The sequence below is a fragment of the Artibeus jamaicensis genome, unplaced genomic scaffold (genome assembly GCF_021234435.1).
Source record: "Artibeus jamaicensis isolate MK-2021 breed Jamaican fruit bat unplaced genomic scaffold, CSHL_Jam_final contig_3152, whole genome shotgun sequence".
Lineage (NCBI taxonomy): Eukaryota > Metazoa > Chordata > Mammalia > Chiroptera > Phyllostomidae > Artibeus > Artibeus jamaicensis.
The window spans coordinates 1,197,166-1,217,632 of record NW_026521729.1 but is presented as its reverse complement, the minus strand read 5'-3'; the positions used below and the strand labels follow the sequence as shown (position 1 = coordinate 1,217,632).

At 54.5% G+C, this 20,467-nt stretch overlaps 1 protein-coding gene and 1 long non-coding RNA gene across 2 annotated transcripts; one reads left to right on the top strand and one right to left on the bottom strand.

Annotated features, from left to right (window-relative positions):
* The first annotated feature begins 9 nt into the window (after window positions 1-9).
* Window positions 10-13,509, top strand: USB1 (U6 snRNA biogenesis phosphodiesterase 1). The gene is made up of 7 exons (XM_037141470.2): window positions 10-201; window positions 1,055-1,221; window positions 2,154-2,337; window positions 7,209-7,262; window positions 10,011-10,116; window positions 11,333-11,416; window positions 12,484-13,509. The coding sequence occupies exons 1-7, from the start codon at window positions 98-100 to the stop codon at window positions 12,586-12,588; spliced, it is 804 nt and encodes a 267-aa protein (XP_036997365.2). The 5' UTR covers window positions 10-97; the 3' UTR covers window positions 12,589-13,509.
* Window positions 6,882-20,451, bottom strand: LOC119046408 (uncharacterized). The gene is made up of 3 exons (XR_005081976.2): window positions 20,105-20,451; window positions 17,972-18,046; window positions 6,882-7,680 (listed from the first exon to the last, which is right to left on the bottom strand). It is a non-coding gene; the product is annotated as an uncharacterized LOC119046408 (long non-coding RNA).
* Between the last annotated feature and the right edge of the window lie 16 nt (window positions 20,452-20,467).

Below are 20,467 nucleotides of genomic sequence, written 5' to 3'. Positions count from 1 at the left end.
ACCCGGGCCCCGCCCCCGAAGGGCATTTCCGGCGCGGCGGAATTCCGGGTGCAGAGTGTGGCTGCTACTTGGTCTGCCCAGTTGTCGCCGAGATCCCATGAGTGTTGCTCCCCTGGTGGGTTACAGCAGCAGCGGCTCGGAGGATGAAGCCGAGGCCGAGGCCGGGGCTCAGGCCCTGCCGGGGACTGGATGCCGCCCTCGGTGAGGAGCAAAGGGGTCTTTCTGGGGAGGGTGCGGGTTCACGCGAGACCCGGTGGGATCAGAGTGTCTCGGAGGGTGGGACAGTGCGGGGCGGGCGCCTCAGGGAAGGGGGAGGGGCATGAGGTTCCAGGGGACACCCCTGGGCAAAGCCCCAGAGTGCGCCTCACCCCCGGCTGGGCCAGGGTTAGGAGGTGAGAAACCTGGGTTCGGGGAGCCTCTGCCATTGGCTTTCTCCTGACGCGCATCACTGTACCTCCTAGGTCCAATACCTCATTTAACACAGTTGCAGAGGAGTAGCTAAAGCGTTGGAGAGCTTTTCTCATTCACTGAATAAATATTCATTGAGCACCCACTGGGGGGACTTTGGGACTCGGCAGTGAACAAAACCATCCACGACTCTTCTTGGAGCCTCGGTTCTTATATGCCAGGCCTGGTGCTTGCTGAGTGCCTTCCAAGCAGTATCTCAGTTGATCTCACAGTAGCGCTATCAGGTAGAAGTATACGTTACAGATGGGGAAACTGAGGCCCACAAAGGGCACATAGCTGGCCTAAGACCACAGTGCTAGTAGACCACTGCTACTCCAGCTCAGGCCTGCCCCTTTAAGGAAAGTGACCTCTGAACCACACGTTGCTGACTGCTCAATTCCGGCTGAGGACCATGCTCCCTGCCAAGGTCTGCCTCTCAGAGTCATTGGGGAAAGAGCTTTGTAGTTATCTAGAAGCTGCTCACAGCACCTGGTGGGAAATGGATGCCCAGAGTCACCCTGTACCAGTGGTTACAACTTGGATTGTGTATACAGAGGTGGAGAACGCCCCTGGGATACGTGTGCGCATTTTCTTTTTTCCCTTGCAGTGGCCGGAGCCCCCTTCCCAGCCAGAGGTTGCCAGTGCCGGACAGTGTGCTGCACATGTTTGCAGGCATCGAGGAGGGGCCCGAAGATGACAGCGCGAAACACGGGGGCCGGGTGCGCACCTTTCCCCACGAACGGGGCAACTGGGCCACCCACGTCTACATACCATGTGAGTCGTGTGGGAAAGGCAAGTGGCCGAGACCATTAGGTGCCTCTGGGTGGGAGAAAGCTGACTCCCACCAGGAGGAAGAAGCCAGAAGTTTCTGACGTGGGTGGTGGGAAAGATGGACTCAGCCCAGAGACAACGAGGTTCAAGCATTGGGGAATTTTGCTGTCAACTTAATTTCAGTTTTCAAGTCGTTGCCTGAAATAGTTTTTATTAACCCTAGGTATAGCGCTCTCTCTGCCCATACGGAGGTGACCAAGGGAGGGTGAGGGCAGACTGTCAAGGCCATCCCAGAGTGCAGGTGGCATGTCATTTCTAAGAGGGCCTTAGGTGCGCTGGGTTCTGGTCCCACTCCTACCCTAAGAAGTGAGTGACAGGCATAAAACAGTAAACGCCCCATCTTCAGAGTCAGTCCTAGCTCCACGACCCACTACTCTGGGCGCCTTTTAGTAAGTTACTGGAGTTCCCAGAGCCTCCATTTCCTCATCTCTAAATGGGGACGATAGCGATACCTATCTCCTAGGATTTTGCTGAAAATTAAATCAGATAATCAATGGCAAGTTCTTAGCACAATACACGGAACAAGCAGTGGTTCTTATTACTGTCTTGCATTAGGTCACGTAAACTCTTAGAGCCCCCGTTTCCCCATCCACAGGATGGGGATGCTTCTCTGTACCACCTACTCACCAGGGTGTTCGGGCAGATTGAGTAACACACTGGGTCTTTTTTACTTGAACTATTTACAGTGAGCATCAGTGTGTTACTTATATAACGAGAAATAGATATTAAAACATTATTAAAATACACAGACACAGGCTGCTGCCAAGGCAATTTTCTCCTACAACCCAGAGGGAAAAAGGCCTTCTGGGCCTCTTCACGCAGCCATGCCACCCTTGCTAAGAGAATGGCCCGCCCTCTTCGCTGTCTCCCTCCAGATGAAGCTGGGGAAGAGTTCCTGGACCTGCTGGACGAGGTGCTGCCCCACGCCCAGAAGTACGTCCCCCGGCTGGTGAGGATGGAGGCCTTCCACCTCAGCCTGTCCCAGAGCGTGGTTCTGCGGCACCACTGGATCCTTCCCTTCGTGCAGGCTCTGAAAGACCGCATGGCCTCCCGCCAGAGGTGAGGGCCGCCTGCTCCCCACTGCGCTTCCTCCTCTCCCCTCCAAGGCTCCTCTTCCGGTTCTGAGCTACCCTAGGCATGGAGGGGCGGGGTGTGTTGCCCCAGCAAGCAGGCCAGATGTAAAGGTTAGAACATCAGGAGCTGCCTGCTCTACGCCTCACCCTGTGTGACCTAGGCCCGCCACGCAAGCACCTGTGTGCCAGTCACGGAAGGGGTGGTGGCTGTCTCAGAGGGGACTTGGGAAAGTGGAACGAGATCACACGTGCCCTCAGCATGGCCCTTGGTGAAGGATCTAGACTGGACGCTGCTTCTGGTTTTACTTGCCAACCCAGGGCTTCTTTATTTCTTGACTATTTCATGCATCTTCTTCCTACCAGAAACGCCTCTCCTCCGGAAGGTGGCCAGCGCAAAGCCCTGCTCCTTCACTGCTCTCCCAGCTGGCGTTTCTCCCAGAACCCCTCACTCCCAGGGGTCATCCATCCCATGGCTGTTTACGCCCTAGAGCTCATTTCACTCACCCTCATATCCAGTCAGTCCCATGTCTCTTTGGAGCCAGAGTCCCTGCAGGCCCGAGAATGCGGCTTCCCTCTGAATTTCCCCGCATCTCCTTTCCAGGTGCTTTGCTCACTGTAGGCATCATTGGGATATATATTGAATGATGGAGCCACCAGAGAGAGCCCAGAAATCAAACTCTGGACCCTCTGATGTTCTAGAGGAAGCCTAGGAAGCCACCCCCATGGTTTTATCTGCAGAGCCCTTTCTTCAAGTGAGGCGTTACACTAAAGCCCAGATGTGTAGATGTGTGAGAGAGAGAGAGAAACAGCATCTGCTAGTCCGAGCCCCACCCCACGGGTCAGGAGGCCTGAAGCCCAGGAAGCCCCTGGAACTACTCTGCTCAGCTAGGGAGCTGCCCATTGAGTGTGACCCCTTCTGGGGGGATGGGAGGAAGGGCTTTGATCCCATTCAGTCAGCCAGAGAATCGGGACCAAAACGCATCTCATCACCTAACCCAGCCCTGCCACCTTTTTTCAAATCGTCACTGCCAAATGTATCGAGTCATACGCGTAACAGTTAGGACTCTCTTGATGGAGTCAGAAATCCACACCACCGTGGCTTAAACTGAGAAGAAATTTACATAGGTTGGTGGAACTAAAAACTTCGGAGGTAGCACTGGTGCCGTGCACAGGTGGACAGGGGTGGTCAGAAGCTGTCAGGTGGCGCCTGACCCTCTCCATCCCTCCGCTCTGTCCCCATCTGTGTTGGCTTCATCCTCATGACAAAAAACAAGGCCACCAACGTGCCCAGGCTGCCCATCTACCCACCTGGAAGGGCAGCTCTCTTTTCCAGTAGCTTCGGCAACTATCACAGGAATGACTTCGATTGGTCTGACTTGACTCACAGGCTCTCCAGAATCCCAGAAACACCAGAACCAATTCGGAAAACTCATCCTTAAAATTCAGCTCCTCTGACACACCGTCAACCAAAATCTGCAGTAGAGTTCTCGAGAGGAACCGAACCCACAGGGTACAGGTACAGAGATGCAGATGCATCAACAGTTAGAGATGTGAGATTTATGATAGGAATTGGCCCGTGTAATTGTGAAGGTCACAAAGTCCCACAATCTGCCATCGGCAAGCTGGAGAACCAGAAAAGTCCATGATGTAATTCAGCTCAAGTTCAAAGCCTGGGTATTAAGGGTGGAGTGCAGAGGAGGGGAGACTGATGGTGTCAGTCCCAGTATTAACCTGGAAGCCTAAGAAGCCAGGGCTGAATATTGAGGGCAGGACCAGATGTATGTCTCACTTCAAGCACAGAGAGTGAGTCTGCCTTTCCCCTGCCTTTTGGTTCTGTGTCAGCCAGGGGTGCCCACCACACCGGGGAGGGCCATCTGCTTTACTCAGTCCAGCGATCCAAATACCACCCGAGGGCAGAAACACCCTCGCAGACACATGCAGAGATGTTTCACCAGCTCTCTGGGTGTCCCTTAGCCCAGCCAGGTCGGCACATAAAATTGACGCTGCCCACGACCATTCAACGTCCACACCAGGCTGTTGGTCAGGCGCCTGGCAGAACACTTGCTAAACTCTATGTTTAACCAAGCTCCTGCTGGCTCTAGTATCCCAGACAGTTTCCCCAAAAAGGATGCCCTGGGAGGCGGAACTGATGGGAAAGCCAAAAGTTGACTGATTTTGCACAGATGCTGGGGTGCTGTGTTCCCTCAGACGGGGTGATATCTTGGCGTGGAGGCTACAAGACGATCGTTCCCTATAATGGGATTTGCCAAGTTAGTCCACGAAGGACAGCAAGCCAGTCTGTGCCTCTGAGATCTCGTGTCCCAGAGAACATTGTGGGGACCAGCCAGAGTCAGAGCACTTACCTGGCTGAAGCTGATTCAGTGGTGGGTGGGCAGGTGTTTCTGCTCTAATTTCCTACTAACAGAGACCCATGAAGGCATCATAGACAAGAGCAAGGACTTTGGAATCAGGCAGATAGAGGTTCAAACTGTGGTTCATCAAATCCAGTCTCACCAAGCCTCCGGTTTTTTTGTCTGTAAAATGGGGATAATTATAGTGCCTGGCACATGGGGAATGTTCTTGTCATTGCTTCAACGAATCAGAATTGTCTTTTTTAAAACTGCAGACTTCCGCCAAGATGGAGGCATAGGTGGATGTGCCGTGCCTTCTCACACAACCAAGTTTAGAGACAACTAAATATTAGCAACAGAAAACACAGCCAGAACACGGAAAATTGAACTTTTCGGAAGTCCGTTAACAACAAATTCTTCAGCCTGACCGGTAAGGGGCGAAACCAGCGGCTGGCGGAGCAGGGTTGCACAGGAGGACTCGGCCAGACACACTCAGGCCCGCGGAATCCAGGCGCAGGGTCAGACCTAGTGAGCGACCCAGCGAGCAACCAGGCGAGCGACCGCGGGGGAGACAGCCGGGCCTGGGGCTGTGTGTTGACTGAGGTCGCACATTTGTGGGAGGGTGGACAGGCGAGGGAGTGGGCGGTTGGACCGGGCCGGCAGGTCCCCACGGCAAGCGGCAGTGGAGGGCGCCGCCATTTCCCTGCTCTGACCCCACCTCCACATACAGCGTCATAACCCAGCGACTCTGAGTGGCCCGGCCCAGGTGAAGCACCTAAGGCACTGCTCCTCCGCACCCAGCTGTGAGAAGCGGCAGAGGGGATCGCCATTTCCCCGCTCTGGCCACGCCCCCACATACAGCGTCACAACCCAGCGACCTGGGAATCCAAGGCGCCGCTTCTCACACTTAAAGGGCGCGAACAGACCAAAAATGTCGCAGGAGGATCTCAGAGCCCCAGAGCCAATAAATCTAAGCGATGAAGAAATAGCAAAACTCACAGACGCACAGTTTAAAACATTGGTGATCAGGATCCTCACAGAACTGGTTGATTATACGGACAAATTAGACAAATATATGAAGGCGAAACTAATTGAAATGAATGGAATTACACAGGACACCAATAGCAATGAAAAGGAAACTGGGTCTCAAATCAGTGGAGTGGACCAGAAGAAAGCAAATAATGGCCAAACAGAAAAGAGTCAAGAAGCAAGAATTCAAAGAAATGAGGAGAGTCTTAGGAACCTCCAGGACATCTTTAAACGCTCCAACATCCGAATTATAGGGGTACCAGAAGGGGGAAAGGCACAGCCACCAGTGGAAAACTTATTTGAACAAATAATAAAGGAGAATTTCCCCAATCTGGCAAAGGAAATAGACTTCCAGGAAATCCAGGAAGCTCAGAGAGTACCAAAGAAGTTGGACCCAAGAAGGAACACACCAAGGCACATCGTAATTACATTAGCCAAGATTAAAATGAAGGAGAGAATCCTAGAAGCAGCAAGAGCTAAGGGGACAGTCACCTACAAAGGAATCCCCATCAGACTGTCAGTGGATTTCTCAGAAGAGACCTTACAGGCAAGAAGGGGCTGGAAAGAGGTATTCCAAGTCATGAAATCTAAAGACCTACAACCAAGATTGCTCTATCCAGCAAAACTTTCATTTAAAATGGAAGGACAGATGAGGTGCTTCTCAGATAAGATCAAATTCAAGGAGTTCATCATCACCAAGCCCTTATATGAAACGTTAAAGGGACTTATCTAAGAAAAAGAAGTTAAAGAAACATGAACAGTGAAAGGACAACAAACTCACAGTTATTAACAACCACACCTAAAACGAAAGCAAACTAAAAGGACAGCTAGATCAGGAGTGGAGACATAGAAATGAAGATCTCAAGGAGGGTTAGCAACAGGGGAGTGGGAGGAGGAGAAGGGGGGAGAAGGTACAGAAAATAAGTAGCATAGACAGTAGATAGAAAATAGATGGGGGGGGCAAGAATAGCATGGGAAATATAGAATCTAAAGGACTTGAGACACATGGTCATAAACTAAAGGGGGGGTGATGGTGGGGATGGGGGGTAGGGTGGAGGGGAATAAAGGGGGAATAGAACAACTGTAACAGCATAATCAATAAAAAAAATTTATTTAAAAAAAAAAACTGCGAAGGACAGGTTGTCCCTTAAATGATCTATTATCACCTACTCGATAAAGGAGGCTTTCTCAGTTCCCTTCAGTAAGATGAGATGGTCTCAAATTGTCCAATGAAATGAATGGCTATTAATAAAGCACAATTTTCCTGGCACCTGGATGAAACTGCATCGCTCAGACTGGGTGATGACTTGAGGTCTTGTCCAGCTCAAATATTTTAGGGTTCAACATAATACCTGTATAGCAGGGCAACAGTACTAAGTGTGCAATGAGCTAACTAATATTTTCAAAGTGCTGTTTTTTTAATATGATTTTTTCCCCTTATTCTTTCTGAAATGTGGTCTTTTCTACTAAATTTCAGATTCTGCTTTACTGCCAACCGGGTGAAGATTTACACCAACCAGGAGAAAACCAGGTGGGTGTTCCCCATGGGTCCTGTCGTTTCCAGAAGATTCTTTGGAGTAAAGATTGAGAGCTTGCTTTGCCTCTGGCCTCGTCTGTCAGAATTTTTCGTTTCTTTGTGTTCTAACCAACTCTGTGACTGTAAAGACAGAAGTTCCCGAATCTGGACCTTTCATTAAGATAAATAATAGAGGAAGGTGGGGGGGGCCGGGGGGAGCAGGGTCAGACAAAACGTCACCATGTATTGAAAAAAGCCGGCAACCGAGAAACAGTCACCTGGGTTCCTGCCCAGCTCTTGCCCCAACTTAACGTGTGGCTCACATCTTCACCTCTGGGGCTGCCTGTTCCAACACCGTCACGCGTGTGTCCCAGATACAGTCACCACCGGACACTGGGGAGGCTCCAGTGGGCCGAACAAGTTTTTAATGCGCCTAAGAAGAAAGAAACCATTATTACCCCAGCTTCAAAGTGAGCCTCCCTGTCTGATCCAGGCCCTGAGCTGCCTCCTCCGGGTGCTTCTGAGAGGGGGCTCGCTGGTCCCTTCCATCTCTGCTGCTCTCATTCATTCAGCATTAGAGCCATAAGGTCTCATGGTCCCTGTGCCGGTTGCGGCGGGGGGCAGGGGGCGGGGAACAACCTCACATTCTGCAGGGGAGTCAGATGATATGGCAGATGAGGTCGTTCGTAACTATCATGTGAAATGATAGGAGCGAGTGGCCAAGGAGGGCACGAGGGAAGTGCCCAGGGAGGTGGCATTTTCTGGGGACCCGAGGAAGAGCTGCTGGGAGAACTTCCCTGCAGAGGACACAGCAGGTGACGTGGCTGAGGCAGCAAGGAGCTTGGCCTGTCTGAGGAGGCCCAGAGGTGGAAGCTGGGGAGCAGGCGGGAGGGGCCAAGTGATGAGTTCGGCAGGCTTAGCTCTTGCAGCGTCCTCAAGGTCACGGGAAGGAGTTTGGGTTTTCGGTGAAATGGAGCCATTGGAGGGATGCGAACAAAGGAGAGACCCGATCCTATCTGCACTGTAGACATCAGCCTGACTAGATCGTGGCTGTGACTACCGAGTGGAGAAGAGGTTAGGAAGCAGGGCTGACGCAGGCAGAGCTGAGAGGAGGCAGGTGGCGCTGCCCAGGCGAAGGCCTGTGGCAGCCTGGATGAGGTGGGGGGGGGCAGTGAAGGAGCCAAGAAGTGGCCACATTCCCAGTCCCAGAGACTGAATCCACTGGAAGTACCAGCCATGGGCTGGATCCGTGTGAAGTAAGGGGAAGACTCAGAGCAGACTCTGGGTTTGGAGTTGGGGAAGCTGGGTAAACAATAGCCCCGTTTTTTGGGCTGGGAAACACTGGTGGGAAGGAAAACAAAAGTTCCACTCTGTGCCCATTAGTCGTTGCTGCCTGTTGACCCCCATGGAGATGACACATGCACAACTGTGCTGCACCGGAGGGGGGCCGCTGGGGACGGATGTTCGGGAGCCATGGGCCGGCATGATTGAAAGCGGGGCTGGGTGCGGTCGGACTACTGGGAGAGTGCGGGTGCAACAGAAACGTGCACCGAGCGGGGGCTCTGCTGCCCTTGGCCGTGGAGAGGTTGGAAAGATAAGGGCAGCGAAGGAGGCAGCACGGAGGCCAGAGGTGGGATCGAGCCAGGACTGTGCAGGGTGTGGCGTCTTGGAGGCCAGGGGAGGAAAGGGTTTCGGGGAGGGAGGTGTCGGCTGTGTCAGATTCACCGATCGGCCAAGATGGGGACGGAGAAGCGTCCATCGGATCCAGATGTGGAGCCCCTTGGCAGCCTGAACGGTCAGTTCCCTGCAAAGCAGGCTGAGGCTGGAAGGTGAGGAGTTAGAGGGTGGAGGCAGACAGTTCGTCTACAAGAAGTTTCGCTGGGAATGGGGGGAGGCTGGCTGAGGGTGTGGGTTCCAGGGAGGGCTTTTACTTATTTTGTTTAAAGATCTTGTTTATTCATTTTCAGAGAGAGGGGAAGGGAGAAGGAGAGGGAGAGAAACATCATTGTGTGGTTGCCTCTCAAGTGCCCCCTACTGGGGACCTGGCCCACAGCCCAGGCATGTGCCCTCACTGGGAATCGAACCAGCGACCCTTTGATCTACAGGCTGGTGCTCCATCCACTGAGCACACCAGGGAGGGTTGTTAAAGATGTGAGAGAGGCCCTGCCCAGTGTGTCTCAGTTGGGTGGGTGTCGTCCCACATGCCAGATGTCGCTGGTTCAATTCCCAGTCAGGGCACTTAAGTGAGACACATATGAGAAGCACCTGATTGATGTTTCTTACATCAAAGTTTCCCTCTCTTTCTCCCTCCCTCCTCCTCTCTCTAAAAATAAATAATAAATTTTAAAAGTTAAAGATGAGAGCGAGCATGTGTGAGCGCCAGTGGGAGTGCAGCCAGCGCTGCAGAGCCAAGTCCTCAGGAAGGGGCCAGACTCCAAAGCGATGACGGAGAGATGGGTGCAGGGGCCTCGGGTTGCAGGCTCGGCAGTGACAGATGGACGTGCTCCTGCGAGTGTTATTAGACCCCGGGGAGGCGTGCGGTTAGAGCGGAGGAAGGAAGGTTTCCAGACGGAGGCAGGGAGGGTGGACGAGCCACGCAGAGAGCAGGAACACGAACCGCCCGGGAGCCGGGGAAGAAAGCAGCGGGTGGTGCGGCGGGCTCTGCTTTCTGTCTGTCACATCCTGGGCCCTGTCACAGACAGTCCGTGCTGTCCCAGGCTGCGTCTCCCGCCCCTGTCGTCTCACCCGTCTTCCGCCCACCAGGACCTTCGTGGGGCTCGAGGTCACCTCCGGGCACGCCCAGTTCCTGGACCTGGTGTCCGAGGTGGACAGAGTCATGGAGGACTTCGACCTCACCACTTTCTACCAGGTAATACACGGGGCCTTTTCTTCTATGCTGGCCCATCTGCGGCATGAGCAAAACCAGCCTTCACTGACAGGCAGACTGGAGAGCCCTCCAGAACTTTTCCCTGGCAGGTGTCCCCAATGCCGCCCTTCAGAGGAAACATGGCCCCTGGAGAGCGGAGCGTTCTGAGACGCTCTCAGGTGCGACGTGTCCGAAGTCCCACATTTCTTAGCATTTCTTAGAATTCTCTTCTGTGTATAATAAATGGGCCCCCGAGGAATGCCTTCTGTTCCATGTCGTTTTCATGTTTATTTTTACATTTCTTAAGAAGCCGTTTTCCCCACTATTTAGTAAAATTGACACCCCGAAGGGTGTGGCTTCACATACCCTCCTGGGCCTTGCCCTGTGCCCTCCGGGGGGTGCTCGGACTCCAAGCGGCAGCTCAGGGTTTTAAAGGGCCGTTGGTTTGCTGGGTATATTCCTTTTAAATCATGCTGAGATATATATGCATGACTTTGAATGGAGACAATTATTGTTTCTTCATAATTTTAGAGATTTCGGCTTTTGTTTGTTTCATCTTAAAAAGTATGTCCTCTGTTGAACTGTCTTAGATCAGAGAGTAGACTGAGTGCCCCAGACTTCGTGGTTCGCTACTGTATATAAAGGAGAGCCTCGGAGGACAGGCCTGCCCCAGACACAGGCCACCATCACAAAACGTCACAGGCTGGTTGGCTTAGGCGACGCAATTCACTTTCTCACAGTTCCGGAGCCTAGAAGTCCAAGGTCAAGGTGTCAGCATGGTCCGTTTTGGGCGATGACTCTCTGCCTTCCTGTAGACAGCTGTCTGCTCCCAATGCCCTTGCATGGTGGAGACAGGGAGGAAGCAGGCTGTCTGGTGTCCCTTCTTAAACAGGCACAAACTCCATCGTGAGGCCTCCACCCTCTTCACCTCCTCTGACCCCATCTCCCACAGGCCCCACCTCCAAATATCATCACGTTGGAGATCAGGGCTTCAACATAAGAATCTGGGGAGACCCAGTTCAGGCCATAGCAAGGACCCACCCAGGGCTATGTCATTTACCTGTAGAGGGTGCTTGGGATCAACACGGAGGGTCTAGTCTCCATGGAGCCACCCGGAGGTCCATCAGGGATGCCGTGACAACTCTGTCACAGGTGTCTGTATGCCTGGTCCCCTCGTGGCACCTGGGCAACCACCTGCCCCCCTGCTGTTCCCCTGCAGGACCCTTCCTTCCACGTCAGCCTGGCCTGGTGTGTAGGCGATGCTCGGCTCCAGCTGGAAGGGCAGTGTCTGAAGGAGCTGCAGGTGAGGTCCCAGGGCAGGAGCATGAGGGTGCTGAACTCCAGGGTCAGGGGGTGTCGGGAAGTATGAGGGGAGATGACTGACGCTGGGGGTTAGGTGTGCAAACCTGCATCCCTGGGAAATCACTAATGTGGCAGGAGACACACACACACATTCACACACACCATCTTGCTCCTGGAAGTGCAGCCCCGGGCCAGCAGCAGCACCTGGGTGCCTGGTGACGCTGCAGACTCTGGGGCCCCACCCAGACCTTGGAACTCAGAGCTGCACTGTAACAGGGCCCTGGGGATTTGTGTGCACGGTAGAATTTGAGGAGCACCGCCCTGGAACACGGATCTGAGAGGCCGCTGCGGGCCTTCCCTGGAGGCCTAGCCCCTTGCCCAGAGGTCAAAGGCTGGGGTGACCTTGGGGGCCTGGCAGGTGTTGAAATGAGTGAAACGTGCCAGTTGAGTAACACCCACCTTCGTAGCCTCTCTCCACTGTGACAGGTGGTGAAAGACTTCACTTTCCCGTCAGCCCGCAGAGAGGCAGCCGCGCCTCCCGGTCAGGGAGAGAGTGGGGAGTGGGGCCTCGCAGGAATGTGGGCCTCGTGTTGCTACCACTCCTGTTTTTCCAGAGAAGCCAGGAATCCAGATGTTTATGTGTAATCTCCCTGTTTTCTAATCTTGGCAACAACCAATCTCTATTTAAAAGAAAAAAAACATTTTGCAAGCCAGACAAAACGTGCACACTAGGCAACGGCCCACGGGCCACCTCTGCTCAGGGCCTGACCGTTGGTGGGGCGGGGGCAGAGAGCTCCCGTTTGGGGCTCCAGCAGAGCCAGGTCCCAGTCCTGGTTTTACTGGATTCCGTAATTCAGGGCTCTGAGCATCCCTGTAGTCCTCCGTGACATCGGGATGGTAGGACCAACCTCACCAAGTGGCAGAGCTGAGTAGACCCAGTAACCGAGTGCAGGGCCTGTGGGGCCCTCGGTTTCCCCCCGGAGGGTTTCAGCAGGCCGGATGCATCTGCAGCACCCTCTGGGTCCCTGAGTCCCCTCGAGTGACTGTCCTCCCCGGCTTCTGGTTAAGGAATTGGTGGACCAGTTTGAAGACTCTGAGATGCTGCTGCGCGTGCACGCCGAGCAGGTCCGCTGCAAGTCTGGGAACAAGTTCTTCTCGATGCCTTTGAAGTGAGCACGGAGCCCTCCTTGTCCCAGGATTTGCCACAGGCCAAGCAGAGAAGGAGGAGCCACAGGGAGGCCTGCTGCTCCCGGCTGGTTCTCTCCTGGCCCTTTCAGGTTGCAGGTCCCATGCTGCTGTGTTGTCCTTCCCAAAGATCACCAGTAGAGGGCAGACTGGGCTCCCTAGTTGTAGGTCTGTGACTTCTTGCACAAACACACACAAAATGGGGTCACTGGGTGAGCCCCCCCCATACTCAGCCAGAATCCCCAACTGTAGCCCCTCCAACAAGTGGCCACTCCCCACACTCCCCCCACTGTCCCTTCGCCATGGTGTTGCACTGTGACACTGCTGGCCTCAGACCAACGTTTTTACACCCGTGTGCCCTGGCTCTCCCTTGCCCCGGCCAGGACACAGGGTGCCTCCATGGGACTGTCCCCCTGCCTCATTGAAGCCTGTCACTCCCATTTATTTATTTCTACTCTCACCTCTTCCAATGCCAGCGAGGCTATTTCAGGGCCAAGGTTCAGGGTGCTGATATGAGGTTCAGCATCAGTTTTCTCCATTACTTCCTCCCACTCACCCCAGCCAGGTGCCTGGGGAGACTGGAGCAGGTGTTCCATCTTGGCCTCACCAGGCCTCCAACGCATTGTGACCTCTGGTTTCCCAGCAGCTTTCCAAGTGGCACTGGCGCCGCCCCCCAGTCAGGGCTCGCCTGCCGCGGCCTCTGACTGTCCACTCAGGCCGGTGGGCCTTCAGAGAGGACACGGACAGAGGGCCGGGGTCGCACAGGACTGTGATTCTTTGAGCCCTCATGAGAGCAAAGGACCAGTCCTTTCCAGCTGCCATCTGGATTTCTGGGGATGGATGAAGACATACTCTTATGTTAGAGTTTTAAATTATGTTCAACAAATAAAGATAAGTTTTTATTTTGGATTTTCTCTCCCCACCTTCGTCAGTGCGCTTCTCAGTTTGGGGGGACCCTGGGAGTGTCTGTCACAAGTGCTAACGTGGGCGTTGGGGTGGGGTCACCCAGTCTGCCAGGCCTGCGCACCACGGAGGTCACACACACCACATCTCACTGGGGCATGTGGCAGGGGGTCGCCACCCCCATTCCTCATCAGTGTTAGCACAGACACTGAGACCTGACACCAACAATTTTTAAAGCCCTTTCTAGGACCTTCTCACCTGGTCCTCCCAGGAACCCCTCCCTGGAGGGTGAACAGGATAACCACTTGCACAGAACAGGTTCAATGACTAGCCTGAGGTCACATGAGAAATAAGAGGTAAGGCCCCACCTCCACCCTGACCTCCAACCTGCCTTGGTCAGGCCTGAGGGAAAGGTGGGGGTGGGGGCCTTGTCACCCCAGCTCCCACTCCGCCTCCTGCCTCTCTGCTGCTGAGGCAAGCTCCCAGTCGCTGCTCTGAAGGTCTGGGAAGTCATATTCTGTGCCTTGTTCCCCAGCCCCCCCACACACTGATCTGCTGATGGTTCTCCTGGCCTTTGAGATCACACTGGAGGAGACGAAGAAGCCGAGCGTCCTTGCTGGTGTGCGAGGAACACAGAGATCCGGCCGGCACATCCTGACACCCACTCTGGGCCAGGCCACGCACTGTGCCCAATCGGACTCATCCAGGCCTCTGGGTGCTTGTAATGGGGGTTGGGGGCACTGGCAGGGTGCGCCAAGGAGAAGCCCCATCCCCAACTTTGTACCACTCAGCCAGCCAACTTCCTTCAGATTCCAGTTTCAGGATGGGAGCCAGCCTCCCCCAAGGCAGGTTCCGTGGGCGCAGACCACCTGGCCTTCCTCGTCAGGGACACCAGCCAGCCTCCCTCTTGAGTGTTCACTCTCCCTGGGAGGGGGGCTGGGTGTGAGGCAGCACCACCCTCCGCCCACTGGGAGGACTGCCCCGAGGCACCCAGGGGGAGGATGCGGCTGGATGGAATCGGAGTGCGGCATCTCTGAGCGATGGGCCAAGATCAATACCGGCGCCTCGCTGGAGAATGGAAGGTGGTGATGGAGGAAGGAAGTAGGAGATTCGCTGGGGGGAGGGGCGGAGGCCGGGCGGACGGCAGGGGCTTGGCGGGCACCCAGGCGGCGAGTGTGCGGCTGACAGTGCAGAAGCAATGGGGCTCTTCCTTAGGAGGCGATGTCTTAGGGAGCCAGAGCAGGCCGGTCCTCCCCAGGCAGTCTGACTCCCAGAGTGAAGCCTTGCCCTCGATGGGGACGTGATCACACCAGGGAGGGCGCAAAATCAGCACATCTGGCCTCGGTGTCCTCAGATGTTCCCCACAGGGCAGGGAAACGATCACCCTCGGCCTCTTTGGCCCATTTCCACCTGGCACACTCGGCTCTCCGCGCACGCTCGGCCCTCCAGACCACCCGAGCTCTGTTTCCAAGGAAGGGGGAGATTACCTCGGCTTGTTTGTTTATTCCTTGTCTCAGTACCAAGAGCCTGAGCGTGGCCAGTGGGGGGCAGTCAGGGGTGGGGGCAGGGGTCCTGGGCCTGGTTCCCATCCACAGTGCCTTTCCTTTACCAAACAAGGGGCCTTGGCCACTACCTGCCCCAGAACCTTCCTTTGACAGATGAGGAGACAAACCCGAAGGGGGAAATGACTTGCTCAAGACTGCGCAGTGGACGAGAGCTGGGGCGACCCCTCACACCACACCAGGGTCTCGGAAGGAAGCTGTGCTGCTGGGCTCTCACACACAGGCTCCAAGGAGACGCGGGCGGGGGCGGTTAGGGTCTAGATGAGATGATGCAGGAAGCTGGCCGGCTGAAGGGCTGGGCTTCCCACATTTCAGTCCCTCCCGCCCCCCTCAGGGATGGGCAGAACCACAGGTCTCTGTGATGGATGGATGTACAGACCCACCCTGGACCCTGAGCTCTGAGTAGGAGCCAGAACCAGTCAGGGTCTGGCCACAGGGATGCCGTCTCCTTCACATGGATAGGATGTACCCCGGGAGAGGAAGCTCCTCCCAGGAGGAAAACGAGGGCCGAACTAGTCTCACCGCCAGCCTCCGACAGCACGGCCCACGGTTCCCAGGCACCTCTTTCTACCAGGCAGCACCCTAAACTCAGACGTCTTAAAAACTTGGCTGGTTGGGAATAGACAGTGTGACAGCTGGCCAGGCGTTCAGTTAAAAGGAAACAACCCTGTTGTCTATTTCTGAAGTCTCCTGTACACACCCCAAAAGGAAATGTCAAAGCCAAAGTTTTAGAAACCCATCTCCCAAAGGAGGGACCACGCAGAGCGAGTTTGCCAGTGGAAATCGATGAAACCGCCCCAACCTTTTCTCCAAGCCCCGGCTCCCGGTCCTTGAGGACCCTCCGCCAAACACCGGGTCATGCCCACCCACCGTGCGTGCTGACACGGGTTGTTGGACCAGACTTTAGCCAGGCTCCCCTGCGCCCTGCACCCTGCAAGGCCCATCCATGTACTTCCTCCTAGAATCCAGCCTTATCTAGAACCCCGCTACGTCAGGCTGAGTATCTGATCCACCTCCCCACCCCCACGGCCCCCCAGGTGGTATCTGACCACCCTGGTCTGCCTTCCACCAGAATCCCGCTGGAGGTGATGTCTCGTGTGGGTGACTCTCCGTTCACCAAGGCTCCCCCGCCCCCAATTTGCTCCGCTGTGAATCCCCACCTGTTCTGGTCCTACTTGGAATTCAACCCCCTTCTATACATTCGGGGGTGTCCCCCTACTGCAATAGTTTTTTGAGTAAAATCCACTTGACCACTGTAACACCTGTCCAACTCTGGTTCTCTTTAACAGTTTTTAGTGCCGTGACTCAGATCTGGGTCCCGGCCACAACCAGCATGACCTAAATGACCTTGACCTTTGTCTCCAGTCTGCTTGCCCCTCCCCATGATTCCTCAGTGTCATTCAAAGCCAGGAGATCTTGCCCTGGCTGGTGTGGCTCAGTGGATTGAGCTAAGGCCTGCGAACCAAGGTATCACTGGTTCAATTCTCAGTCAGGGTACATGCCTGTGTTGCAGGCCAAGTCCCCAATAGGGGGCACACAAGAGGCAACCACACATTAATGTTTCTCTCCCTCCTTCTCCCTCCCTGCCCCTCTCTCTAAAAATAAATAAATGAAATGTTTGAATAAAAACAAAGACCATTTCTGGTCCCCACTTGGAGCCCATGAACTACTCTCCTTTGGCCGTCAAACAACCAAACAGGCAAGGACATGGGTCAGTCCAAAATTTTGAGATCTATCAATAAAATCGTTAAACCCAGATTTGCCTCGGTGCCTAGTCCTCACATGTCTGGCTGCTGTTCCTTCCCCGTCCAGCGTCCCACAGTCCTTGCCCTGTGTTCCGCCTGGTTTAGGGTCCCGCTTCTCAAGGAACCCCAATATTTGTTTGCCTTCCCCTGGGACTCTCAACAACTACATGGGTGATAGTCCCAGTTATGCCCGAAGGATTTACGGAGGCCCTGACTTACTACACTTCTTGCGCACCCTAACTGCCCATTGGAGGGACTTAACACTCCCAGGAGACTGCTTTTAATCCAGTTTGTGGATAACCTCCTCCAACATCCTCACAGTTATGACAACGGCTCTGGACACTGCGTGCCTTCGTCAGCCACGAGTGAGAAAGGGCCCCAAGGTGGCTAGAGACAAAATTTATGTTCTCTCTGTGTCTGGTATCTGGGTCACAATATTCCAGCGGCAGATGAACCTGTCTCCATAGACAGAGCCTGTACATTTCGACAGTCTCCTCCCCCTGATGGAAAACAACACCTGAAATGTTGTTGAGGTTTCGTGGGGACCTCATTTCTCTTTGGCTGCTTCGCTCCTTACGCCATGACCCGGAGAGCATCCTCTCCAACCACGCTCTCAAAAACCCCGCAGGCTCCCTCCTTTCCCCTCCCAGCCTCGGCCCTCCAGGCGACTCCCTCCCTTTTTCCTTGCCTGTGCATGAACCAGAGGGTGGAGCTGCTGGAATGTCATCCCAGGAGCATACCAGACACCAAAGGCCTCTGGGAAGTTACAGTTTGGCCTTTGACCCGGTGGCCAAGGCAAATCCCCCTGTGAGCCATGGCTGCAACCACCAGACGCGTCCAAGCTACCTCTGAGTTAGCATTAGGTCATCCGCTTGCCCCACGCATCCCTCAGGCTACACAGACACCATCGCTTAATGAAATTATGCAGCACTTCTCTGCGTCTCCACTTACTTCCTATGAAATATTGCTCCTTTCTCCCTCTGCCATCGCCATTTGTCACTGTCACAGTCTCAACCCTGCCTTCCCTTATCCACCGACGGCACGCCCCCCCCCGCCCCCGCTTGTGTCATTAGCCCCAGATCATTTTCCTGTCCTAGGTTGGCTTTGTCAGAAAAACCCCTCCCCCAAGTCGACCTGACCCTTCATGTCGAGGGCTCCTACCTCTGGAGGGAGGATGAGGCGCTCCAGGCCGGATATGCCATTACAGATCACCACGAACTTCTGGAACTCCGAGCCCTGCGAAATGTCAAATCAGCCCATGTAACCGTGTTGTGTTCTTTGCTCTTCCCTGGGCTTGTATACATGCAGAGAGATGGTTAACATTTACGCTGATGTCCACGGTGCCTCTGGGGAGGTCCATGACTTGGGTACGTTACAGAAACACAGAATTTTCTGTGCTGTATGTCTCTCGGTTTTAACTATAGCGATGTTCTGGGGCAATAACAATGTACGGAGAAGTTCTGCTGTCTGGGGTCCATGGCTGACTGGGGTACCAGCTGCTGGCATGAGTCCCCTGTGCTTCTGGTACAAAGGTAGTGACTTCTGTACCAGATGGTACAGATGGTAGTGACTATCACTACTGGCTTAGAATTTGTGACTTACCAACTAGGAGAAATCCAGTGCATTATTCTGCATAATGGCATCACCCTCTGTGTGACCCTGGCTGAAGAAGGGGGCATTGGCAGTGATCGGAAGCAACTGCTGCCTCTCTGTCCCCCACAAGCTACCTGCCACCTTTGCTGTGGCCAGGATGGTCCAAGAGGTGAATGGAGAAACGTGCACATCACCGCCGTCACCATGCTCACACTGCTGGGGAAGGACCGCAGGTCATGGACTTCTGGTCAACCCACAAAGGCCGACAAAGCTGGACACACAGGTCGATTCAGCCTCTTATCTTCGTTTTTCCGTTTATCTTCAAAGTATCTTTCTCATTAAATGCCTCATGCATTGCATAGTATAGCAATTATCCACCAACACCAAGTCTCAACAGATGGTTCGGCTGGTTCTAAAGGAATCAAGGCAACCAAGTGGGAAATGGATTTGTGTTGTTCAGAGCAAAAAAGAACAGCTCTTTTGCCCTTGAACAAGAGGGGAGACTGGCAAAGATTATTCGCTGGACAGACCTTTAGTCTGGCTCCCTGGAGCCCTCTCCCCAGCAAGGCCCACGCCTGTGCTTCCTGCAGGGTCCAGTTTTAGCAAGAAAACTTGCTAAGTCAGATTAGTGAGAATTCCCCACCCTTGATATATATATATATATATATATATCTGGTTCATCTCCAGAGCCGAACTGCCCCCAGGTGATATCTGATCACCCTCACCTGCCTTCAGCCCCGACAGGCTGTCTCCTCTTAAGTCATTTTCCATGCACTCACACCCGACCCCCTTGCTCCTGAGCTGTAAATCCCCACCTGTTACTGGTTGTATTGGGAATCAGGCCCAGTTCTATGCGGAATCTCCATTCCCGTATTGCAACAGTTTTGTGTTGTTTTGAAGTGACATCCATCTTTGCTACTTTCCTCTGTCTGTTCCCTTTACCTGGCTAATTCTTTCTTCTCACCTGGCTAATCAGTGAACAGGTCGATTTCTAAAGCTCTGCCTGACCACTGCCCATTTCCGGGAGGTAAGGCCAGTGGGGGAGGTTTCAGGAGAAATCTCCCTCTGGTGAGGAAGCTCCCATTTCCTGGGCTGGGAGGTGGGGCACCTGAGGGAAGGTCTCCGCCCTCCTGCCCTCCTGGCGCCTTGGCCTTCACATCCAGCCCCCTCTGCCCCCAATCTACTGGGCCAGGACTACCCTTGGTCTGGGCACACAGCCCTGGGGCCCCCCCACCTCAAACCTTCTGCCTCCACACCCACGGGATCTCAAGCTGATCCTGGAAGAGAAATCAGTCTAGCACTTTTAAACTCCACTCGGCGGGACGTTTTTGCCTATGCGCCCAGCACCTTGTCGGCCGAATTGTTACATTTCGCTTGCACAAAATAGTGCCCTCACCTTTGATACCTAGTGCGTGCTAGGTAGGCCAGGCACCGGACGCACAGCTAACCCTCACCTTCAACTTTTCGCCCCATGGCCCAGAGGAGGCCACGGGGGCTCAGAAAAGCTAAGTGAGGCGTCCACCTTCGAGAGGCAGGTGAACGGTGGCTTGTCTGCAGCCGCGCGCCCTAAGCCTGCGGGTGGTCCTACTTCAGGCACACACGGCACACCGACCCCTCCCTGCACCGCTGAGGGAAGCCACTGGAAGGGCGCCACACTTGACGGGCTTTTGGGAAAACAACACATCTCTAGACTTTGTTTACCTTTCTTCTGTGTCAGTCTGGAACAGAGCACTTGGATCCTTCCTCCCCCAGCCTTTCTGCCCACCGCTGCCTCAGTATCCCCACCCACCTACCAGGTAGGGGAAAGAGGAGTCTTCGTTTCTCCTTCCTCTCTCTGTGGAGGGCGGGAGAGGTCACTTTGGGGATCAACCCCACTCTCCCAAAGCGTGGATCCGAGTGGAGGAGGTGGGCTAGGGAGGATTCCCGCCGATTGGAAAGAGTGAAAGGGCCGCCTGCCGGGCTCCGCCGCCGGCACCTGCTACCAAGAAGCCTCCGCCTAAGATACCGCCCCCGGCCCCCGCCCCTCGCCCGGCCGCGCGCGGAGGGAGCGCTGGCCCTTTAAGA